Raw genomic sequence first — 26,674 nt, 5'->3', positions numbered from 1 at the left:
ATCTTCATTTGTGCTCTGAAGATGAACGAAAGTCTTAGGGTGTGGAACGATATGAGGGTGAGTAATTAATGATATAATTTTCATTTTTGAGTGAACTAACCCTTTAAGGCGTGCGGGCAGACCTCACAGAAACGGCTCTCTTCAGTCAAGTTCACTCTTCCCAGGAGTGTTGCGCGTGCAAAGCTAGGATGAGTTTTTTTGACAACTCAGAAGGCGTGATTTATCCACCAAAACAGCGAATTTAGTCGAAAAGTCCTAAGCTAATGCAACAGCTGGGGGAATAGTCTGTTCCTTTGCCTTTTTGAACTCAAGACTCTCTGCAGTTAAAGATTTCTTTGTTAAAAGCACCTTTAAAGACCTCCTCCCTTTGTTAAAAAGTTAGAGATGACAGTGTGAGATAACCAAATCACTTCCTTCCTTTTCATCTGCTGATGGTATCATTAAAGGTACCTGCAACTGCAATGTTTCATACATACTGATCCTGTTCTTTCTGATGATAGGGCACTTTTCTGATGGACTGCTCCCAAATTTTACTTACCATATTCCGCAGTTTTCAATTTGTATTCATTAAGACCTGCGCAAGTTGAAGCCCCTAAGCAACCTTTTCGAATGGTAAATTGCTGTACAAAAACACCCTAATTTAGCATCCTCAGCAATGTCAAAGAACACCACAGTCTGCGTTTGCTAATAAGGCATCACAGATCTTCAAAAAATTGACTTTTTTCAATCATTTCAACATATTTTCAATTGTTTTAGTACAATGCACAAACTCACAATGTATCCTTTTTACTACAGATAAGTGTTTTATCTGTATTAAAGTAATTGCCCTTCTATTACTGCAAAACGTTTCAGCGGCATTTCTTCTTATTCGGTTAAACTACTCTTTCATTCATTGTATCCATCTGATCTTAATGTTTTATCCATGTAAATAAATCTGCTCTGGGAGGTCTAACCTCTTGCAGACTTCAGCACACATGGATGTTGTTTTAAAGTAATCCTGAATATTGATTAGCTGGTCTGTTTCATTAGGTTTGGAGACAAACTCTGTTGGATGGTAACCCAGACAGCAAACTGACATTGAATCAACGTGAAAACGACGTCTCTCATCACATTGAAACAACGTTGATTTTGCTCATCGAATTAACGTTGAACCAACGTCAGACGCGGCATTCTTCAAAGCTAAATGAAAATCGAAAATTGGTTTGCTTTCATAACGTTGAAACAACGCGTTGATTTCAAGTTGATTTTCCGTTAGTTTTGAAAGAATGACGCGTCTGACGTTGGTTCAACGTTAATTCGATGAGCAAAACAATGTCAGATCAACGTTGTTTCGATGTCATATTTCCACGTTGATTCAATGTCAGTTTGCTATCTGGGAACCCTTTATTAAGTGGACGAGGGAGATATATACCCATTTACACCTGGTGTTTTAATCCATCTCCTTTGTCAACTTTCAACCACTTCTGTCCTGATTTCTTTCTTTGAGGGGTCTATGGGTGGGTAAATGTATGTTTTTTTTTTTCAAGACCAGCTGAGAGCTGAGTGTGTGTTGAGAATGGTGAGAGAATTGTGTTTAATATATTTTTAATTTTCAAACCAAACTTGGGTCTCAATGCCGACAAAGTTAATATCCCGTCTGGGTAGCGCACTTCCCATAATGTAACACCCATTCATGGCAATGGTGTTCCCTGATGGCAGTGGCCTCTTTCAGAGGGATAATGCACCCTTCCACACAGCAAAAACTGTTTAAGAATGGTTTGAGGAACATGACAAAGAGTTCAAGGTGTTTCCTTGGCCTCCAAATTCTTCAGAATTCAATATGATTAAGCATCTATGGGATGTGCTGGACCAACAAATTCGATCCATCGACCCAACCTTGCATCATGCAGGACTTAAAGGATCTGCTGCCAATGTCTTGGTGCCAGAGACAGAGGACACCTTCAAAGGTCTTGTGGAGTTTATGCCTCAATGCATCAGAGTTGTTTCGGCTGTACAATCTTAGGCAGGTGGTTTTAAAGGTATAGTTCACCCAAAAATTAAAATTAAGTCATTAATTACTCGCCCCCATGCTGTACCAACCCCGTAAGACCTTCGTTCCAGTGTTGTAGTCGAGACCACCTCACTCGAGTCCGAGTCGACACCGAGACCAGAGAGAGTCGAGTCCGAGTCAAGACCGAGTCCATAGAGAGTCGAGTCCGAGACCAGAGACGGTCGAGTCCGAGTCGCGACCGAGACCAGTGAGGGTTGATTACCTCAGTTACTTTTATTTACTTAGAGAAATCCTTTTTTTTTTACTGAATTTACTTAGAGTTTAAAAAATTTGATCAGTTTAGGGTAAAAAGGCCACATAGTAGGTGGTGTTAAAAGTAATTTTATTACAATTTGTCATGCGCAGTTGCGCACTAGAAAATCACCAATCACTGGGTGATTGGTTAATAATCATGAAAAATATTTTTAATTGAACTCGAGTGGACTCGGGAATAATTCCGAGTCCTAAAAAAAAAAATGTTCGAGTACGAGTCAATTCCGAGTCCAAATGGACACGAGTCCATGACAAGACCAAGACCATTAAAATATGGTCTCGAGACCGAGACTGAGACGAGTCCGAGTCTCGAGTACTACAACACTGCTTCGTTCATCTTCGGAACACAAATGAAGATATTTTTGATTAAATTTGAGAGGTGGATCACTGCCACATAGGCTGCAAACCAGAGCCACTGTAGTCACATGGAATATTTAAACATATTCTTCAATAACTTTCTGGGCCGTCAAGTTTCGATCCCTCAGGCAGGCTATGTAGCAGTGATCCAGCTCTCAAATTTAATCAAAAATATCTTCATTTGTGTTCCAAAGATGAACAAAGGTCTTACAGGGTTGGGGGTGAGTAATTAATGACCTGATTTTAATTTTTGGGTGAACTAACCCTATAATGTTGTTTCTGATCAGTCTATTATGTTAATTGAAATTCAATTACTTATTTGCAATAACTTACTGTAAGTGTAATGCACAGATGCACATGGAAAATGCAGAACACGCATGAAACCTTGGGACACAAACTCTCTCGACAGATTTTCTTCACTTTTGTTGGGTACAGCGCCTCATAGAAATACCTCTGATCACTTTAGGAGTTTGTCCATAACCCAGTGATTCTTTATGGTACCCAAAAAGAGATACAATTGTGATACATTACAATTTGATTGGCACAACCGCATTTTCTGAAATGTATGAATCTAAAATAAGATACCAACAATAATATAAACAAAATAATTCATCACAACTAAACACAAGTTTGTTCTGTTTTGTGTATGCTCCAAGTATTAAAACATCTAATCAAGGTTATTTTGAAATCAAATATTTTAGTAATTTCTTAAGACCTAATCTTTAAAAGCAGAAGTGGGAGTTTGTTTTTGAACTAAAATTGTTTCTTCCTACTGCTGTTTTTGTCATATAGGCTTTTTTCTATATAAAGAAATATAGATGATGGCACAAGGCAGTGGTATCAGTCCTCTGCTCAGATGATATGAGTGTTTGACTGAAGTAGCTGTGTCATCTCCATTGGATTTATTTCATTCTCAGCTCAAGGACTTCAAAGAAGCCCATTGCTCAGATTGTCCCTAATGAGAGCACAGCACAACACCTCAAAGGCTGAATCTGCCAAGAGATCTCATCTCACAGTCTGCTTGCCTGTAATGGAACAAATGGTGGGAGTGTAAAAAAAAAAAATGAGATGAGATGATATGCCTATTTGCCTTTTATCTCTGCACAGTGGGAATATTCTCAGACATTTTCTGTTTGAGGGCAACATTTTTCATGTCTCTCTTTTCCTTCTGTTTCTTTCTTGCATTGAGACATATGCAAATCACAAGAAAGTTTGCCAAAAGATGGTTAAAATAGCTGCAGCACAGGGTAGGAACTTGCATGTATAAAGAAAAAAATGCATTGAATTGAGTATAATTTTGCATTTGGATATTTTATTCTAAAAAAAGTCGAAGATACTGGATAAGTTTTAGCAATGGAAAGGAAAAATGCCATTTCCAATCCATCCCTCAGGTGGATCTGGGCAGCGTTTAAGTTTAGACATACACTATTGAACTTCCCCATCGGGGGAATCCCCACTGTCATTTTGAAGAGTGTTCATCTTCGTCAAGTGGAATAGGGAAGTTTATCTGGACAGTCTACTCAATACATATTCTTCATGCAGATCAATATACCTCAATGCAATACGATTGTGACATTACAGCAGATAACGCTTAATTCACGCCCACCCCACACAACTCTACACAGCGTGAATACAGCCCTGAATCCATTCTCCCCTTTGGCTCTGTCTGTTGCGTTCCCTTTCAAGGGAACTCGCGTTGTTCCATGATAATGACTTTCCATGATGATGTCTTGAAGCACATGTAAAATCAGTCCAATGGTGTGATGGAACTTCAGAGGCAGGTGATGTCATGAACCAGGAAACTATAAAGCCTGCCCAAACAAAGCAGTGCTAGCTTCTGTGTCTTCTTAAGCTCTCTGCGTAAAACTGTCTCTTGTCTATTTGGTGTTGTATTGTCACTTTATATAGTAAATTATGGCGAGTAAGCAGCAGCAGTTCAGAATATGTGTGCACCCACGCCCTCGCTATTTAATGGGTGGCGACACACAAGTTCTGTGTGTTGTATGTGTGGGTGAGGAACATGCACAGTCAGCAATGAAGAGCACTGCGAGGTGCTTCCAATGCGGACACTACGATCCTGCCAGGCGTTCTTTTGCGAGGACGCTCAGAATTGCGTTCCCCAAGGCTCGGGCCAAGCCAGCTAGTACAACGTCACCAAGCAAGTTAGAACATCATCAGGGATGGGATCTGATGGGATGGGATCTGTCCATTGTCCTTCAAGGCCTTTCTCCAAGGCTCCCTTTGAGCCTTTGGAGGAGGTGCCAGCTAGGTTTCTTACTTTGAAAGTTCTGTTCCTCCTCATAATCTCATCTCTTAAAAGAATAGGAGATCTATAGATATTGTCGGGTGCACCCTCGTGCCCAGAATTTGTGCCTGGCATGGTTAAAGCATTTCTTTAACCTAGAGTTATCCTAGAGAGACTTTTCGAGATTCGGACCAGGAAAAGATCAATCTTCTGGATGCCTGTGTCCACAGAGTTGCCCTATGGGATAAAATTGAACAATTTGGGCCCCCTAACAAAGGATCCCCAGTATGTAAGCAGAGAATGAGCAGGTGGGTGGTTGAGACTATCTCACTTGCTTATGAGTCAACTGGACTGCTTTAATAGGAGTATGGGGGCCTCTAAGGCTCTAATGTCAGGAGTGCCCCTACAGGACGGTTGTGATGTGGCAGGGTGGTCCTCACCGCATACATTCGTCAGGTTTGGACTCTACACTGGGGTCTCGGGTGCTTTCGTCCTAGTGGTGCTCTTATGATTTCACACAGGACAGACACGAAGTGTACCAATATTGTGTTCTTGCTTTCATAGGCCAGCGACTGTAAAGCAGTTTCAAAAACTGTTAGGTCTGATGGGAGCAGCATTAGACACCACATGGGATCATAAAAGGTTGTCTCAAACTCTCGACTGGCGTTATAAAGTGAGTTTGGGGCAAAAATACTATTTGAATCTCATAAGTTTTCATGTTTTGATTCTGTGCTAAGCTAACATGCTAGCTAACCCTGTTATGAGTCATTGTTTTATGACTAATTTTGAAAAATAAAGATCATTTGAATGTTTCTTTTTTTTAAGGAGGGCATTTGATCCAAAGCCAAAGAAGGTGAAGTGAGAATTAAAATTAAAGAAGAACAGTCATCTGACACTCTCACACTCACTTTAGGTGGCGTGTGACCAAACTCACAATATTAATTTGGTGCCTGTTGTGAGAAACGGCTTAATTAGTGGTGCTCATACACACTACCAGGGCTTGACATTAACACTCGCCAACTTGCCATATGCGTGGGGATTTCAGAAGTGGTGTGTAACACAGTCCCTCCAACTGGCCACTTTTGAGGGTTGAATTTTATTTATAATATATACATTTTTCAGTTGTAGTCTTACCAAAATGCATCTGAAATAATAAACAACAGCAAACAAGAATTAAAGATGCAAAGTAAACCTGAAACTTTACCTGACACAGTCCTGACAACCTCTGTGGTATTCCTCAGGCCAACAAAGGAGAATTGGTAAAGACGCCAGGAGCGGATGTCTCCAACTTCCACTGAGCTGCGCTTCCACTTGTATACAATCTCCTCCTTGGGGTAGCCATCTGCAAAACAATTAGAGTTGGTCCGGAAAACTACATACAAGCAAACATTTAAAAATACTCCTGTACAATCCCCCTGTAGTTGATCATTTTATCCTTTAAAACTCATATTTGATCACCAAAATGACAAACGAAGGTTTTTTCCTGTGGAAAAAAAAATCTTCATGCCTTAAAATAGATTAAATGCAAATGTATCCCTTGTTTCATTCTGTATGCGGATCCATGAATATGGCAATTAGCCCTGTCTCCACTCACTCACAGCTGCTCACAGATCCACTCGGCCAAGTTACTGAGGTACTGGGGTAATGCTGCACAATTGTTTGGCTCTTTACAATGTTGGTCACATAATTAGCCTTTTAAAAAATCATTAGAAACACTTTGAACCACACAACGTCACTGAATAAAGTTATATAGTTCATCATAACATTGTAATATACATCACACTCTAAAAGATTTTGGGTTGTTTTAACCCAATTTTGGGTCAAACCCAGCCATTGGGTTACATTTTTAAATTACATTTTTAACCCAAATGTTTGAGTTTGTCCATTTTGAGCCAAAATTGGGTTAAAACAACCCAGCATTTTTGAGAGTGCATACACCCATTATATTGCTAAATCTACCTGACTTATGTCAACAGAAAAATATACCGGGATGACCTGGCTTCTTTTGAGACTCCACTACTAGTTTGTGTGAATGATATGCTGAAGCCCACAGGCACGTTGACTTGATTGGTAACAAGGTAGTTTGCCAGAAACACCAGAGATTTTAAAACGCATTTTTTAGACTATCTTTGGTTCAGCGTAGTTTTAAAGAAAAAATACTCAGTAATGGTATTGGGTTTGGAATTTGCACATGGTTTGTCATAAAGCATATTAAAAACACCACATAGACATTTAAACAACATTAAAAACTTGATTTTCATCACAGAGGGTCTTTAAGAAAAAACTACACAAAATCCCAAAGATAAGTGGAACAAAAATACATTGAAAGCCCAATTATCAACAAAGGGTTGTGGCCCTTACACGTTTTGTCTAGCAAGACAATCTTTACAAGTTAATCCAAAATTTATACATTTTGAAGCCTATTTAAAGATTTTAAAAAACACAATCAGACACAGTTTAAAAAACCACAAGCAGGTTATAACTGGTGTGGTTTATGTCATAGATCAAAACGCGAAAATATTTAGAGGCTTTGTTCACCACAGACCTTATTTCAGGCGATTTAGTAAAAACCCATTCAAAAATCCCATAGGCTTTAGGGCGAGGGAACCGTAGTGCTAACTCACTTCCGCGTTTTGGCCTACAGAGTGACGTCGTAACTTCGGCACTCTATTGACTAGTCAATTAAGTAAACCATACAACCAAATACAGTAATTAATAACATATTATAGTAAACACACTTCCTTTTTAGGCCTACTCTGTGAATGTATACATCTTAAAGTAGTATAGTATCTTAAAGTAAGTAGTATCATTATTTAAAAAATAAAGTTTAATATGCTTACTGCATTCATATATTTCATACACTACCCTTCCTGAAATACAATTATTTGTCATCAATCATAGATTTCATGTTAGATTCACATAGATTTCAAATAATACAGATGCACTACAACTGATATATTGTTAGCATTCATATATTTCATGTTTAAATATGATACTTATGTTATTTTTGTGTTTGTTTATTTCTTGGGAAGAGGCAAAGCTGTGTGCAAGATTTCGTCATCAAAAGGATGCCAATGTTTCAAAGTATTTTTTTTAGAAAATTATTTAATAATTTGATTTTAATAAAAGTTTGAAACATTAATGGTAGATGTTGTACTTATTATTTATTGGAAAGTTAGCCAAAAGATGAATCAGCTAATGCAAAATATAACCATCAGATTAATCAGAAAAATAATTGCAGACTAATCAAAAAACAAATCAATAGAGTAATCGACAACAAACATAATTGTTAGATGCAGCCTTACTCTAAAGTGGATTCAAATCTTTATGTTTAGGCTTTGCTGAATCATTACAAAATACCAATATTCTTTTTCACATGCCTTCATGAATCGTTTGCTATGTGCTTTGGGTCATTGCTATGCTGTAAAACTTGCTTCTATTGCCTGTTTATTTCAATGTTAATAAGATCTTGAATCAATCCTTTCACCACTATGCTTGACAGTAGCAATGGTGTTAAACTGTATATATTGTACACATCAAACATAGCTTTACGTTTTCAGTACTTAAGCCATATAGCAACGGAAAGTTTTTTCTTGTCTGCACAGTTCATAGGATAGAGTTCAGCCATCCCATCCATTTATTCCCTTTAATAAGTTGATGTGATACTGTGTCAGTAGCTGATACTATGGAAACAACCTCCAGGTGTGATAATTGACTGAAGCCCACATAAAATCACACCAATTAATTCGCTGATGGCGCTAGTGCTACCCTCCTAATTGCTGTGTGAGGGTGGCACCAGCGCTATGAATGAATCATGCACTAATGACATGTAAGGACATGTCCGCACCATCGCTACTCAGAACTTAGAGTGGAACACAATGCTGTTTCATCAATGCATGCCTCTGTGTTATTGCTTATTACATTTGAGGACACTCACAGCAACTGTTTTTACTTTTGCTATGTGAAAACTTACAGGTATGGCTCTATGGCAGTGTTATTCCAATGGCAGACCACAACTTGGTTCCATCCGGACCACAGGAACTTAATTGTGCCATTATACCATTTCTACAAATTAAAGTGAGCATCAAAACAACGGAGTGGCACACACTACAAGCACTCATGGTTGTTTATGGTAATGATATTTCAGAGCTATATCAATAGTAATTTTCATCTAGAGCCAGAAGTGCTTCATTCAAGACCTTTCTGCACTGTGCGTGTTGCTTCTCTCTCTCTCTCCCCCCCTTGTTAAAACGTAAAGTGCCACACTAAGTGCTGCAGATGGTGTGGTTATTTTAACAGTAGCAAAACATAGCACACGGTGTGCAGCAAAATACCGGTAGATACTTTTGCTAAAACACTGCAGAAAACAAGAACGCAGCTTATACTAAGTTAATGTGTGGCATATCTGCTCCAGGGAGGGAAACCCCCAAATCCGCTCCAGAGATTGAAATCCACAATTCTGCTCCCATGCCAGAAATTCCCCAGTTCTCTCCAGTAAAAGAAATTCCCAAATTTACTCCAGCGTAATAAATTCCCCAGTCCGCTCCAGTGAGAGAAATTCCCCAGTCGACTCCAGTGTAAGAAATTCCCCGTCGACTCCAGTGTAAGAAATTCCCTGTCGACTCCAGTGTAAGAAATTCCCTGTCGAATCCAGTGTAAGAAACTGCCCGTCGACTCCAGTCTAAGAAATTCCCCAGTCCGCTCCAGTGAAAGAAATTCCCCGTCGACCCCAGTGTAAGAAATTCCCTGTCGACTCCAGTGTAAGAAATTCCCCAGTCCGCTCCAGTGAAAGAAATTCCCCGTCGACCCCAGTGTAAGAAATTCCCTGTCGACTCCAGTGTAAGAAATTGGCCGTCGACTCCAGTGTAAGAAATTCCCCAGTCCTCTCCAGAGAAAGAAATTCCCCAGTCCGCTCCAGTGAGAGAAATTCCCCAGTCAGCTTCAGTGAGAGAAATCCCCGAATTTACTCCAGTGTAAGAAATTCCCCAGTCCGCTCCAGTGAGAGAAATTCCCCAGTCAACTCCAGTGTAAGAAATTCCCTGTCGACTCCAGTGTGAGAAATTCCCTGTCGACTCCAGTGTAAGAAATTCCCCAGTTGACTCCAGTGTAAGAAATTCCCTGTCGACTCTAGTATGAGAACTTCCCCGTCGACTCCAGTGTGAGAAATTCCCCAGTCGACTCCAGTTTAAGACATTCCCTGTCGACTCCAGTGTGAGAAATTCCCCAGTCGACTCCAGTGTAAGAAATTCCCTGTCGACTCCAGTGTGAGAAATTCCCCGTCGACTCCAGTGTGAGAAATTCCCTGTCGACTCCAGTGAGAGAAATTCCCAAGCTGACTCCAGTGTAAGAAATTCCCCGTCGACTCCAGAGTGAGAAATTCCCCATCGACTCCATTGTGAGAAATTCCCTGTCGACTCCAGTGTAAGAAATTCCCCAGTCCGCTACAGTGAGAGAAATTCCCCAGTCCGCTCCAATGAGAGAAATTCCCCAGTCCGCTCCAGAGCCAGAAGTGCTTCATTCAAGACCTTTCTGCACTGTGCGTGTTGCTTCTCTCTCTCTCTCCCCCCCTTGTTAAAACGTAAAGTGCCACACTAAGTGCTGCAGATGGTGTGGTTATTTTAACAGTAGCAAAACACGGTGTGCAGCAAAATACCGGTAGATACTTTTGCTAAAACACTGCAGAAAACAAGAACGCAGCTTATACTAAGTTAATGTGTGGCATATCTGCTCCAGGGAGGGAAACCCCCAAATCCGCTCCAGAGATTGAAATCCACAATTCTGCTCCCATGCCAGAAATTCCCCAGTTCTCTCCAGTAAAAGAAATTCCCAAATTTACTCCAGCGTAATAAATTCCCCAGTCCGCTCCAGTGAGAGAAATTCCCCAGTCGACTCCAGTGTAAGAAATTCCCCGTCGACTCCAGTGTAAGAAATTCCCTGTCGACTCCAGTGTAAGAAATTCCCTGTCGAATCCAGTGTAAGAAACTGCCCGTCGACTCCAGTCTAAGAAATTCCCCAGTCCGCTCCAGTGAAAGAAATTCCCCGTCGACCCCAGTGTAAGAAATTCCCTGTCGACTCCAGTGTAAGAAATTCCCCAGTCCGCTCCAGTGAAAGAAATTCCCCGTCGACCCCAGTGTAAGAAATTCCCTGTCGACTCCAGTGTAAGAAATTGGCCGTCGACTCCAGTGTAAGAAATTCCCCAGTCCTCTCCAGAGAAAGAAATTCCCCAGTCCGCTCCAGTGAGAGAAATTCCCCAGTCAGCTTCAGTGAGAGAAATCCCCGAATTTACTCCAGTGTAAGAAATTCCCCAGTCCGCTCCAATGAGAGAAATTCCCCAGTCAACTCCAGTGTAAGAAATTCCCTGTCGACTCCAGTGTGAGAAATTCCCTGTCGACTCCAGTGTAAGAAATTCCCCAGTTGACTCCAGTGTAAGAAATTCCCTGTCGACTCTAGTATGAGAACTTCCCCGTCGACTCCAGTGTGAGAAATTCCCCAGTCGACTCCAGTTTAAGACATTCCCTGTCGACTCCAGTGTGAGAAATTCCCCAGTCGACTCCAGTGTAAGAAATTCCCTGTCGACTCCAGTGTGAGAAATTCCCCGTCGACTCCAGTGTGAGAAATTCCCTGTCGACTCCAGTGAGAGAAATTCCCAAGCTGACTCCAGTGTAAGAAATTCCCCGTCGACTCCAGAGTGAGAAATTCCCCATCGACTCCATTGTGAGAAATTCCCTGTCGACTCCAGTGTAAGAAATTCCCCAGTCCGCTACAGTGAGAGAAATTCCCCAGTCCGCTCCAGTGAGAGAAATTCCCCAGTCCGCTCCAGTAAGAGAAATTCACAAATTTACTCCAATGTAAGAAATTCCCCAGTCCACTCCAGGGAGAGAATTTCCCCAGTCCACTCCAGAAGGTGAAATTCCCCAGTCCATTCAAGTAAGGACAATTTTAGTGCCTAACTCAGAGAGCATTGCACTGTCTATTATGGCTCTAACCTTTATACTTTATGTCCATTAACAGCTCCACACCAGACCCTGAGCACGGTACAGAGTCCTCTGACAAGTGTCCATTGATGGCTACTGTACATCTCCAGCCTTAGTGGCCGAGCCTAGCTTATGGGTCAATGCTATGGAGGCTGATCCTTCCTGGGCCCCTGATCTGTCGGCGCCACCCTGGTATATACAGTGGCAGCCCTCGTTTGAGGACTGAAGAGTGTAAAGACCAGCGAATTTACCTGCGTGACTCCACTGAGCAAAAACAAGGAACTTGAGCATTGTTTTTCTTTCCTTTTATACAGCTTGTTCTCGTCTGCTTGTTCTTTTGACCTGTTTTCACTATGTGATTCCAAATCCCTACTATTACTAACACTCGTAAATCATGTCTCACGTAGGAGGCAGGGCAATCCTAAGAGCCTGTGTACTTTCCCTGTGATTCTAGTACATTACTTTCTTTTATTTTGGTCTCTGTAATTGCAAGTCTGACACAACACACACTCCTTATCAGGTCGTCACCTTTTGGCGTAACCTACACTCACTCTCAACCTCCCGCCTATCCTTTTTGGTCTCATCCACACTTCCTCCCCCGAATCAGCTCTCATCTCTAGATTCTAACAGTGCAACTGATACTATTTTCTCCACTCTAACATCGTGCTTATTCAACTTATGCCCCCTTTCATCCAGGCCAGCCAACCCCTCTCTGCCCCCTGGTTATCTGATGTTCTCCGCGAGCATTGTTCTAAGCTCAGGACTGCCGAGAGTAAAATAAATAAAACCACCACCATAAGCGACCAATTTTCCACACCACATTTTGACACGTGCATCTTAACAGCTAACACACACATTCTGGCTTCTCTCCACTCTCGGAGGCAGAAGTCTCAAAACTCATCCTTTCCAATCTCCCTACTACCTCTACACTTTATCATATTCACACTCATCTCCTTTAAGCCATTTCTTCTTCAGTTGTCCCCGCACTCACTCATATCATCAACTCCTCTCTTCACACTGGTACTTTTCCCACAGCATTTAAGCAGGCTCGGGCAACCCCACTGCTATCCCTGGGATACCAGACTGGTATCCCTTCCATTCATTGCTTAGACACTTGATGAGTCATCTTCAACCAAGTCTTTAACTTTCTTGCACAGAACAACCTCCTGGACAACAACCAGTCTGGTTTCAAAAGCAGACACTCAGCTGAGACTGCCCTGTTCTCGCATATTGAAGCTCTGATACTGGCAAGAGCAACTTCCAAATCCTCAGTACTCATCTTGCTGGAACTGCCTGCTGCATTTGAAACAGTTAACCACCACATCCTCCGGTCAACCCTCAGCAACCGCACTACAATAGTTCAAGTCTTACCTCTCAGGTAGGTCCTTCAGGGTGCCGTGGAAAGGTGGGGTGCCACAGGGCTCAGGGCTTGGAACACTTCTCTTCTTCATCTACATGTTATCACTAGGATCTGTAATTCAGAAACATGTTTTTTTTCCTATCACTGCTATGCTGATGACACACAGCTCTACCTCTCATTCCAACCAGAGGTTCTGACAGTAGCTGCTTGCACCTCAGCCTGCCTGACAGACATTTCTTGCTAGATGAAAGACAACCACCTTCAACTAAACCCTGCAGACCCAGCCAACCCAACACTCCAACAAAACTTCTCCTTTCAGCTAGGTTTGTTAACCATAACTCCGTACAGGACAGCCAGAAGCCTTGGAGTTGTGATTGTGGTAGTCAGTTGAACTTCACAGACCACATTGCTAGAACTGCCCAGTTCCAGATTTGCCATATACAACATTAAAAGGATCAAGCCCTTCCTATCAGTGCAAGCTATAGAACTCCTTGTCCAAGCTCTTGTTCTAACCAGACTGGACTATATGCTCTCTTGGCAAGCCTTCCAGAATGCAATGTCAAACCTCTGCAACTGATGTGCCACTATGCTACTATGTGACCTCAGAGTGGAAGCTCTCATCCATCCTTCTGGGCATGGCCAATTTCCCCAAGGCCCACACATCAGCTCATATCACAGAGGCAAAAGCCACTCTGATGGGGAAAAAAGTGAGCTGCTGGTGTTCCAGTAAACATGGTGGCTTGTGTTGAATCGTTAAGAAATCTGCCATTTACACTACTTATCCCATGGTCTCAACTTGGTGGTGAAGAAAGCCATTGATTCAGTCCCTTAGTTAGAAGATCTCTGTACTCGAGGGCACAAGATCGTGATTCACTTCATATCCAGCACAACAGCCAAGGACAGGCTGTCACAGTTCCTGCACCAGATGGGTAGGCTTCAACTGATTTAGTAAGTGGAAACAAGATGGAACAGCACCTTCGCAATGTTTCACCAACTGTATGAGCACCAAGAGCATCTAGGAGCAGTCCTCCTCACTCTAAGATCCAAGCTGTCACCATTCACACATGAGGAGTATTCTATGATACTGATTTTATGATTCAGTGCCTTGGGATTCTTGAGCCTTTCCTCCAAGCCAAAGAGAAAAGGGTGTCAAGATTCAAGGTGATCCCAATGATCAGAATGTTGAAAATATTCATTCGAGATATGAGTACCAAACCTGAGAAAAGACCTGAGAAAAACCCTGGACAGGCATTCAAGTACTCTGCAGCGTACCAACAGTGCCACTGCAGATGATACATTGAAAGTTCATCAGAAGTACCTTGAGGATCCCATTCTGCCATGTTGTGCTGATCCACTTGAATATTGGTCTAGAAATGACCTGGCTAAACACTACTTGTGTACACCTGAATCCTCTGTCCCATGTGAGAGAGTATTCTCCAAGCCTGGAGAAGTAATCAGCAAAATAAGGAACCAACTTGAATTTGAATAAAAATATTGAGACCTTTGCATGAACCGTTTTTCGACACAATTTATATTTATTTATGTGCGATTTTCAAAACACAAGGAGATGCAAAGTTCACTGGCCTCACCCCACTGATCAACAAGAATAATTTCCAACTCTCAAGTAACTCTATACGGTCTCTAGAAAGAAAAAAAAAATCCCTCATTTCCTCCTCAACTACAGATGATGCTATCCCATGACACATCTGCTGCTTCATTTCCCCTCCATAGGAAAATGAGAAGAAGAAAACTACGGCAGTGACACAGCTTGCTTGTATCCTGTAAGCATGTAAAGACATGTATCTCTAAGTTGAAGGACAGGTAATGAGGAAAGTGACAATATGCCTATATTGTCGCTTTCCTCATTACCTCTCCTTCATATTTCAAGACCTACATTTAGTTGAAGTGTCTTTTTTAGCATCATAAAATGGTTTCTATGCTCTCAACTACATCAGAGCATGAAAGCAGGCATGGGGTGGAGAAGATTGGAGAGAAAAAGCGAGCAAGAATGGAACCGATATAGATGGATTTGCAAGTTAAACATGTGGCCAGACTTACAGCTTGAGAACTCCAGGGGACATGAATGTTCATCCATTGGAAAGTTATTCAGTTTCAGCTGGCACTCTGCATCAATGGTCAACCTACAGACAGAAATTTCCTTAATTAGATTTCTCTATATAAGCTGTTTCATTGGCACACCCGTAACAACATTAATAATCTACAGCACTAGAATACAGTGGTGTACATAATAAAACAAATGACTAGCTGAGAGTTGGCATCAAATGCAGTTTATAGCAGGCGTGCTTTATAATTGTTATAACTGGATAAATACTTGTAATCAGACTAGAGTTGCATAAATAATCAATTTAAGAAGGTTAAACCATGATCACTTGTAAAGGGTTTTTATTGCAAATGCTACCCAGATAGCAAGGTAATATTGAAACAATGTTGAGTTTTACCTCCAAACCACCATTTTGTTTGAGATTGACGTTTCAGTGTTTAAAGTATGTTGGATCAGCATTGAAATTTTCACCTAGCATTGATTTGTAGCTTATGACCACAAGATCGTGCGATCTCTAGAGGCCATCCCCCAACCAAATGGCCGTTTTCAAACTATGAAGGGCACTTAAGTCGGTAAGGCAGTTAAAAGTCCCCATCATGGTTTGAAATGCCCACTGATTGTGAAATGCTTATTTTCCTGTGTTTATTGATGTTTATTGATTTTGTATTGTTACTGACTGTTATTAGTGTTTAAATAAATCAGATCTCAATATTTCAGTTAGAAGTGCACAAGGTCAGGGCAAGTTTTTGTCAGTTTTACACTTTTAAAAAAAATGGCCAAAAGAACAGTGCAAGGACATCTTTTGACGTTCTTTAAAAAGAAGAGAACAGAAGGTATGTTGACAGACTTTCAGGACATTCACTTGACACAAAATTAGAAAGAATAATTAATAATCAAGTTGTTAAAAAAATTTATGCGCACATGTGCGTAATGCAAATGTGCATGTGTTTATTTCCATTTATTTCCAAAATAGTCAGGTTTTTGAGTCCCCCCATCCTTTGACTACCCACACCCAATACAAACACATGTGCATGACTCACATGATATATAACTAATAAACATCATAAATATTAGTGATCAATATTTACAAATTAAATAATGTATATTAGTGATTAACTACATAGTAATATAATATAATAATGGCTATTCAGGTGAGGTAATTCAATATTTTGTGGGGCTCTAAATTCAGGATCAATATATATATTTACCTCTAAATTATGCACCATTTATCATCTGTAATACCATTGTGTAACCACTAGATTGCAGTACAGCCCTATATATAAATATATAAACATGCTGTACATTGGTGGATGAAGTACACACATCAAGAGCTTGATTAAAAGTCCACATGTCCTGATAAAATATTACTAGTAAATGTATTAAGTTCTATTTTCGGTTTTACTTGAGTAAAAACACAGAAGTACTTATTTTTTAAAGTATTTAATATTAAATGTATGACAAATGTATATTTATTGAGCAATATACTCCATCTTACTGCTCAAAATATGTTGCCTGGGGGAGGGGGGGGGGGGGAATAATGTACTAGAGCACAGATTGAGCTTAAATAGGTTATAGAGCAATATGACATCATTGTGAATTTTCATTAAGGAAGATGATGTTTACATTTTATTTTATTACCAAAACTTGTTATACACTGATAATACTATTACTGATCTTTTCTGATAATTCAAATATCAGTGAAAATAAATGACAGGGGTTTTGAGTAAAAAATAATGTGCAAACAAGTAAAAATGACAAAATATATAATATAGTAGGCTTATATAGAAATGAGGAAAAAACAAAATGTGTGGGAATCATATAAGCAAATAATATAAAAACGTAACATAGGGCAAAATGTGTTAACATTTTAAAGGCACATTAGCCTATGTAATTTTCGCCAATAGAAGTTTATTGATTGATAACACTGTTAATGAGCGTGGAATCATACAAGGTGTTGTCTTCACCTTCACAGCCAATGAAAATCAATCCGGTGGGACTCATGTTCAGGGATAAGCTAATTTGTATTAATGTAACTGTGGTATGAAGCTGGGTGGGGCAGAGAGCCATTGGAGTGGAGCGGGGCCGGTGCAGTGAATGCTAATAGTCATGATTCCACTGTCAGGTGCATGCCTGTTTCCACTGTCATTCCCGGGGCTTGATCTAGCCTCATCGGGGCTTCCTTGGGGCCAACAGTTTTTGGCCCGCTGAATACCTTGTTCTAAAGCTTGAGTAGTACTCATGAACAAATGGTGGAGTTTATCTGAGTCAGGAGAGGGTCAACACTGCTGCACATTTCTCATGTTATCATGTCAGACTACCAGCTAACAAAAACCTTAAATAACTTCTGTCCGTGAGCTCCCTCTGTTTGTCTGGCTGAAAGGCTAACAGTATAGTGAGATGGGAGAGATTGCTCAAACCTCCTCAGATCGCATGATTTTGTGGAAAATTAAGAGGGATGCTCATTCTTTCTAAAGAAATATGACAAACATTATATTTTATCAACATTTTTCTAATGATATTTTATCAATATTTATTTTGCCCTAGGAGGCCACGCCTACCGGTCACAGAGCGCAGTAGTTAAACAACAAGTCTAGGCTACTATTGAGTCTCCGTGATGAGTCTGCACGAAAATGTGTTTCGAGATCGCTCAAAATGTCCAGGATTGGGCTTTTGCGTTCTACAACCGCCATTCATTATGTTTCCTGTGGCGAGCAGGACGAGTGAGGGCTGCGGGAGAACGGGGCGCACCTGTTCATCATCTGTGTTAGTGAACCGCATCTGTGTTAGTGAGGACTGCTCCTTTGCCGAGATAATCCTTCCACCTCACAGGTGTGGCATATCAAGATGCTGATTAGTCGGCATGATTATTGCACAGGCGTGCCTTCGGCTGGCCACAATAAAAGGCCAATAAAAAATGGTTGTTGATTGTGCCCTGTGGAATGTTGGTCCACTCCTCTTCAATGGCTGTGAAAAGATGCTGGATATTGCCAGGACCTGGAGCACGCTGTTGTATACAGTGATATACGGATCTTGATAAGCCACACCTGTGAGGTGGATGGATTATCTCGGCAAAGGAAAAGTGCTCCTCTTCGAGGAGGCCGGCTTGGTTCCCCACTCCCCGTGGCTCAGGTCCCGCTTCTGCCGAGGCAGAGAGGCAACTTCAGACATTGGGTTCGCTGGGACATCTGGGACAGGGTCAGTCTACTGTAGGTAGTCCCATTCTGGCAGGCTCGAGTATAGTTTGCGGACCTAGTGTCTGTCCTTGACTGCTCTCCTTTGGAGATTCCGATCAGGATGGGCCTACTCTCTTAGGTGAGTGGGTGGATCCTTCACCCCAGCCCAGAACTGTGGAAACTTTGGGCTTGGCAGGTACCGAGGTTGTGGATACCATCCTCCACTCCAGAGCTTCATCCAAAAGGAAGTTATACGCCTTGAAGTGGAGATTATTCACTTCCTGATGTGGAGAACACCAGTTGGACCCGGTTAACTGCCTGGTGGGTGCAGTCCTGGAGTTCCTGCAGGAGCACTTCTCCACAGGGTTATTTCCTTCCACACTGAAGGTGTAAGTGGTGGCACTAGCTGCTTGTGTCCCTTTGAGTGAAGTTTCTCTGGGGACACAAGCACTATTAACTTGTTTTCTTCATGGCACTTTGAGGCTGAGGCCAGCATTCTTCCTAAGGTCCCTACTAATACTGTTAAACCTATTATACTGCAGGCATTCTATTCTCCTCCTTTTCTGATGTCAGACCAAGATAAACTAATGCCTGGTTCAGATTACACGATTTTTTTTGTCTGTTACGTTAGTCACTGTGTCAGATTAGGCGATTTTGACTCCTAAAATCTTGTCGTGGACAAGACACATGTCAGACTACACGGCTTCCTGACCAGTCATCGCATGCCGTCTTTAACGGCGCGCGTGATGTCATCGAGAAGGCGAAACTAGTAGCGAGTGACTTCCGGAAACGAACATAAACAAACAATGAATGAAGCAGTGAGTGTTGTATTGACATGTTCCTTGATTGCTCGGCATTGCCTTTTCAGCGAGAGAAATACACGGTGTGGCATGTGAGCATGTGAACTAGTTGCATTGCGTGTGTCTCACGGCCATTGCGTGAGACTTGAGAACCCTGCTCGAAGAGGACAGTATGGGCTGTCAATCCTCCAAAGAGAACTTGAGGTAAAATATTGTTTTCTTATATATTTTTACTTTTAGTTTTAACGTTAGCACCATCGTCACTCTCTTTCGTTTCGCCATTTTTGAAATTTGTTTACGGAAAAGCTTGTGCTCCTTTTGGTCAACCTCATACATGTGACGGAACCGTCGTGGACGACTTTTAAAAAATTAAACATGCTAGTCTTTTTGTCATGATGTCATGAAGCATCGCAGACGCGACGTAGGTCGTCGCCCACTATGACTCGTGGGCGGCAGTGGCTCAGTGGTTCATGTGGGTTGTCTACAAATCGAAAGGTTGGTGGTTCAATCCTCGGTTCCACCTGACCAAGTGTCGAGGTGTCCATGAGCAAGACACCTAACCCCAGCTGCTCCCGACGAGCTGGATGGCGCCTTGCATGGCTGACACCGCCGTCGGTGGGTGAATGTGAGGCAATATGTAAAGCGCTTTAGTGGCCATTAGGTCTATGAAAGCGCTATATAAATGCAGTCCATTTACCATTTACCATGACACACTATACAAGATGATACAATCGAATCTTGCGTCCTGATGCCCGTTGTCGTTTTAGGAATCCCCACAACACCCTACGTTAAACGGATCGTGCCAAAATCGGGCTAAAATCGTGTAAGCTGAACCAGGCATAAATCTGCTCTGCCCTGTTAGGGCCTAATATGCATAAGTCCACAGACCTGCCCAGTGGAGGAAATCTGAAAAGTTGTTTGTTTGCTTTGGGTCACCCAGGAAGGGGTGTCCAGCATCTAAACAGAGAATGAGCAAGTGGGTGGCCAAGGCTATCTCACTTGCTTACGAATCCTTCACCATTGGCTGTACGAGCTTGGCTGCTTCTAAAGCTCTATTGTCAGGAGTTTCCTTACATGACGTTTGTGATGCGGCAGGCATCCTCACCGCACACATTCATGAGGTTCTATGATTATGACTTTAGATCCACTCCAGGGGCACAGGTGCTTTCATCTGAATGTGTGCACTGACTTCACATGGACAGACACTTACTCTTATGGTGACGGGGGTATTAGCATCCCACAGCGTTTGGACGCAGCTCGAGTTCCCTTGAAAGGGAACGTCTCGGTTACGTATGTAACCCTAGTTCCCTGAAGAAGGAACAAGACGCTCCCGTACCCATACCATACTCCATACTTCCGGCATGTCTGTGATCAGCCTATTAGAAGCTGGCGCTGTTATGATTCAGGGGTGCTTTATTGTTGGATGATGTCACCCGACTATGACGTTCCGTCTCGCCATTGGACTGATTCCATACATGCTTCATGACGCAGTCACACTGGAGCGTTCCCACAGCATTTCGACGCCTTCTTCAGGGATCTAGGGTTACATACGTAACAGAGATGTTTTGTATGAAAGAAAACGTTGCACTTATTCAAAGAACGAGTTTTTAATTTACCCTTGCACATCAAACAAGCAGAGACGGTCTCCAAAATGCGGGTGGGTGCAGCTTTTGCCGACAGTTTGAGGATCCACTTGGGTTATGAGGTTTAGTCATAAGCTCTTAGTATAACGTTTTAAAAAAATAGCATTATTAACCCCAACTTTTTGTAATCAAACGATTTTTTGAACAGAAACGTTAAAATACTGACTCTGCTCAGAGTGAACGGATGAAATTTTTGTTTGTTTTTAAACCCCCAATCGCTGCACCTGCTTCGAATTTCTCATTTAAACAGCCTTTATTGTTATGTAAAAAAGCCAAATTGCATAAAAATCAGACACAAATTACTTACTATGTTAATTGTGTGTATATTAGCTTCATGTTTCATGTGTAGAAACATTTATCTGGGTTTCTTATTTACGGAACAGACCCTAGAAGTGTAATGGAAGTTCGTCATCCGAGGAGACATGATATGAGAAACGTGCAGCGAATGAGCTTCCTCTGAGTAATAACAGAGCATAGCAGTAATGATTAGACTATAAACACTTCAAAGGCATCATTCAGGTTGTTTGGTATGCAGGGAGTGTGTGTGTGCGACAGAGAGAGTGAGATAGAGAGAGAGTGCAAAGTCTTAAGACTACAGTCATATACATTTTTACATTTATAAAGCTTATATTTTGGTTAATAAAATGTTTGAAATGATTAGAAAAATTGTGTAAATATATCATTGTGCAACCACACTCGTTGTGTAACCACTTTTTTTTAACAATCCTACTTCTGGTTTAACATATTCAAATTCATGAATGTGACCTTTGACCTGCTCTCGGGTGACATTATGCTTTTTACAAAATTTTAGAAATCTTAAAAGAAAGGAGGCAGTAGTTTGATGTAAACGAGATATTTAAAACTTGAACCTTCGGGCCACTAAATCAAAAATTCAAATCAAAGTGACTCAATTACTGGAAAGGTGTTTTTATTTTATTTTATTTGAAGCGTTTTTCACCAAATTGTGTTTATTCAACAACAGGGATGTAGAATCTTGAATCAACATCACATTGTAACATTGTTTTAATGACACTACCAATGATTTTTTTTTATTCAACATGGTTTCAACATGTGTTTCAAAAGGTGATACTGAACCAACTCCACTTGTTGTAACTTTAACTCAATGCAGTTTGTGTTGATGCATCAACATTGATTTAGCATTGTTTCAGTGGTTGTTTGCTATCTGGGTGTGCTCAACATAGGTATGAGGGGAATCGTTAACAAATAAAAAGTGCATTTACCTTAAAGTGTACAGTATACGCCCATCGTTCCATATCCGAAGCATCCGATTGGGTGTGGTGATCCAATGGGCATCTGCCTTCTTGGAGTTGCGGAAAAACGTGTCAGGGATCCAGATTTTTCCTACCATGTTGCTGTTGAGACGTAGAACCTTCATGGTGCTGTTGAACTTTAACCGTCTGTCATACCACGTCTGGGCGAAGAAGATGTCAATTGTGTACTCCTAAAGAATCATAAAGGGCAGACCTTTTAGACCTTTGTGTAACTGACAAAGGCAAAACCAATTATTGAGTGCATACACCTTTGTCACAATTAGAATATATGCATTCCACTTTATTTGCCATTTTTGGCCATTTTAGATGCATCAAGAGAAATCAAACGTGCACTGGAGCATATGCACTATAGAGCGCCGAAGTTACGACGTCACTCTGTAGGCCGAAACGCGGAAGTGAGCTAGCATTTTAGCACTACGGTTCCCTCGCTCTAAAGCCTATGGGATTTTTGAATGGGTTTTTGCTAAATCGCCTGAAATAAGGTCTGTGGTGAACAAATCCTCGAAATATTTTCACGTTTTGATCTATGACATAGAACACACAGTTATAACCTGCTTATGGTTTTTTCAACTTTATTGTGTCTGATTGTGTTTTTTAAAATTTTTATATAGGCTTCAAAATGTATAAATTTTGGATTAACTTGTGTAACGTGTAAGGGTCACAACTCTTTATTAAACACAGATCTTATTTTTTGCGATTTTCCAAAAGTCTATGGGGAAAATGCATTGCTTTTCGACTGAGGGAACCCATGCGACGCTAGCTTCTGAGTTGTCCTACAAAGTGACGTCATCACTTCGGCACTCTATTGGCCATTTTGGCACAAATAAAACACTGACACTAGCTTATTTCTTATTTGTGCAAATTCAAACAAACACGGCATGGTTAAACAGAAGTGCCAGCAACAACCGTAGGATATCTGTTGCCATGTGTTTTGTACTGTTTCATAAGTAGATGTTCAGAAACGGTCACAGCCCAAACATCTTTTCTTACAAGTCAAAGATGCGTACCATACAGAGAAAGAAGTAGCCAGCATCAGTTTTATTTGTGTTTCTTTGGAGGTTTGAATCTTGAATGAATTGACAATGGGCCAAACAGCGTTATAGTCCAAGTTGCAGGAAACGGGAAAAATAGGAACTGCTGCTTACTCATATTTGTTGAAGTTATTCATAAGTTTTTGGGGCAGACCTGACTTGCTTAAAAGAGATAGCATTCATCCCTTCAGGGGTGGTGCCAATCTTCTCTCTAGATATATGTAGGGTTGGGTATCGAGAATCGAGTATCGATTGGAATCGGGACTAACTTTTCGTTTTTCCCGGAATCGTTCAAAAGTTAAAATTTCGATTCCTAGTTTCGATATTCACAGTCCGCCGAGCGGAAGAAGAAACCGCTGAACAACACCAACGAAGAAGCGTCTACCGGAAGTGTTGGCATAACCACGCGAGTCGAACATGAGTAGCTTACGTCGGCGGTCCAAAGTGTGGCTTCACTTTTCTAAAAATAACGAAATCTCGGCAAAATGCAAAATTTGTGACAAAAGGAGTATTTGTGCCAGAAGGAGTATTTCCTTCAGAAAGGATTATTTCCTTCAGAAAGACCGTTGGTTAGCAAGGTTAGCTAAACTTTTTTGACCCTGCCTCTTAAAAGAATCGGAATCGAGAATCGTTAGGAACCGGAATCGAAACAAGGAATCGGAATCGGAATCAGAATCGTTCAAATTCAAATGATACCCAACCCTAGATATATGGCACATAGGCCCCGTCCACACTACTGCGTTTTCGTTTAAAAACGGAGAATTAAAACGAATACGATCTCCGTCCACACCAGCGTTTTATCTGCATATTAGAAATGATCTCCGTCCACATTAAAACGACTGAAAACGCGGATCACGTGACCATTCACCAACACTGGGCATGCGCGTGCCGGTGTAAACAGTGAATGGCGAATCAGGGAAGGATACGTCATGACTAATAACACCCAATTATAGAGCCGAGCATCAGCCTCTGCGTCAGCGTTTCTGAAGTTCTCCGTTTTGTCTCGTCCACACTAAATCGCCTTCCGGAGATTCAAAACGCAAAACGCAGCGTTTCTAAACTTCTCCGTTTTTGGTCTTCGTTTTTCCCGTTTTAGTGTGGACGGGAGGTGCAAACGTAGCAAAAGGTCTCCGTTTTTAAACGAAAACGCAGTAGTGTGGACGGGGCCATAGTCTTAAAGTTGGTACTTGACTGGTTAGGAAGCAGACAGACTTGCTAAACCAACCATCTGCAAGCCGCCTCACATCACAGAAGTTAGATAAAGTTCAGCAAATACTGACTCTTTCACCCAGATATCATAATATATAGAGAGTGTGTCTGTTCCCTGAAATTCCTGTTATAAACACGGGCCTTGTCTGAAAACCAAATGGAAAGGTATTGCTACAATTACAGTATTTTTTTTTAGTATTTCTCATAGTTCTGATTCAAGTGATATTGCTTTAAATAACGTCATGTAATGTAAACAATAAATCGATTTTGATATTTTGTACTGGCTACTGTATTTAGGCCACCAAGCCACCACCAAGACGTTATCAAAGAATTTGCTGATTTTCTATTGGAGTTAGTACTGGCTGCAGATAAAGACTTAAAGGTATAGTTCACCCAAAAATGAAAATTCTGTCAGTATTTACTCACCCTCATGTTGTTCCAACCCCGTAAGACCTTCGTTCATCTTCGGAACACAAATTAAGATATTTAAGATATTAAGATCGCTCCTGCATACAGTCCATAGGCTTCTTGAGGGACTGGCTCTTGCTGTCCTCGAAAAGTCATTAAAGACATCGTTAAAATAGTCCAAGTGACTACAGGGGCTCAATCTTAAGTTTATCAAACGACGAGAACACTTTTGTGCGCAAAAAAACAACAAAAATAACGACTTTATTTCAACTATTCGTTTATTTCTCCCTCTGCGCGAGTCAGGTTACTAGTTTAATAACGTAAGCTTCTGTTATTGTACGTCACACGCATCACACACACATGACCAGTGTCGGCCAATAGTGAGCCTACGTGTGACGTAGCTCTACGCAATCACACTATGTTAACTGACTTACAGGCTCATGGAGAAGGAAGTGAATAGTTGAAATAAAGTCGTTATTTTTGTTGTTTTTTTGCGCACAAAAGTGTTCTCGTCGTTTGATAAACTTAAGATTGAGCCCCTGTAGTCACTTGCACTATTTTAACAATGTCTTTAATGACTTTTCGGGGACAGTGAGAGCCAGTCCCTCAAGAAGCCTATTGACTGTATGCAGGAGCGATCTTAATATCTTAAATCTCTTAATTTGTGTTCCGAAGATGAACGAAGGTCTTACGGGGTTGGAACAACATGAGGGTGAGTAAATACTGACAGAATTTTCATTTTTGGGTGAACTAACCCTTTAATTGTTGGTGATTTTAACGCATGGATAATGAAAAAGATGTATTGGGATTGCCATTGGCATTCTATTGGAGTTAGAAAACGTGTCAGGACCTACTCATTGTCATAATCATTTTTTAAATGTAATATTGACACATGGAATCAATCAAATCTGGTACTTCATTTAGCCAAGGCCGCTAAAGATTACTTTATAAACAATTATCCTGATTGTCTCAACTCCTCAGCATACCAAATAGCTCAGGAAACTGCAACAGAAACTACACAGTCTCTTGTCTCTTTTCTAGCACTTTAAACACGGTTGCTCCTTTGCACTTGAGGATTAAATAGAACAGTCAGATGCTGTGGTATAATGAATACACTCGTGCCCTCAAGAGAACAGCCCAGAAAACAAAACTAGAGGTATTTTGCATCACATGGAAGGATGGTATTTCTAACTACAGAAAGCCATCTGCTTATTTTCCGACTATCTTGGACGAAAACACAACCCACAACACAATTAATAAGAAATAAAGCATTAACATGTTCAGACATTTCCCAACAGCACTGAAGTAATGACTTTATGAATTTATTCACTTATAAGATTGATACTAACAGAGAGAAAATTTACGAAAAATTCCTATAGGAAGGAAGAATGGTCTAAACTTGTTAATTCATCCAAATCAAAAATATATTAAACCCTATTCTGACTAAGAGAAGTCATCCTTTTCTTAATGTTATTAATTCATCATTGCCATTAGGCTGGTTGGTAATGGCGCAGTGCACAAGACACATGCCTTTGGTGTGAGAGACCCGGGTTTGAATCCACTGTGAGACACCAATGTGTCCCTGAGCAAGACACTTAGTTGCTCCAGAGGCGTGCGGCCTCTGACATATAGAGCAATTGTAAGTCGCTTTGGATAAAAGCGTCAGCTAAATGTAAAAAAATGTAAATCTAGGCTGGTTGTTATTAAGCCTCCCATTAAAAACACAACTTGATCCTAGAGAATTAGTTAACTATACAGACTGTAAAAAATACTAGAAAAGGCAGTATTCTCACAACTATGTTCCCTCTTAGGGTGTAC

The 26,674-nt window shown here is 41.0% G+C and overlaps 1 protein-coding gene across 4 annotated transcripts in view; it reads right to left on the bottom strand.

Annotated features, from left to right (window-relative positions):
- Window positions 1-26,674, bottom strand: part of gabrg2 (gamma-aminobutyric acid type A receptor subunit gamma2) — an 87,484-nt gene that overhangs the window by 34,875 nt on the left and 25,935 nt on the right. For all 4 annotated transcript variants that reach the window (XM_039688271.2, XM_039688269.2, XM_039688270.2 and 1 more), the window contains exons 4-6: window positions 22,158-22,378; window positions 15,297-15,379; window positions 6,109-6,246 (exon numbers count right to left, since the gene is read on the bottom strand). In XM_039688271.2, the coding sequence (XP_039544205.1) occupies window positions 6,109-6,246; window positions 15,297-15,379; window positions 22,158-22,378 (442 nt within the window). The remainder of the gene's footprint in view (window positions 1-6,108; window positions 6,247-15,296; window positions 15,380-22,157; window positions 22,379-26,674) is intronic.

The sequence above is a fragment of the Pimephales promelas genome, chromosome 19 (genome assembly GCF_988280905.1).
Source record: "Pimephales promelas chromosome 19, fPimPro1.hap1.1, whole genome shotgun sequence".
NCBI classification, from domain to species: domain Eukaryota; kingdom Metazoa; phylum Chordata; class Actinopteri; order Cypriniformes; family Leuciscidae; genus Pimephales; species Pimephales promelas.
Note: the sequence above shows the minus strand (reverse complement) of the source record. Positions and strands in the feature narration are given on the sequence as shown.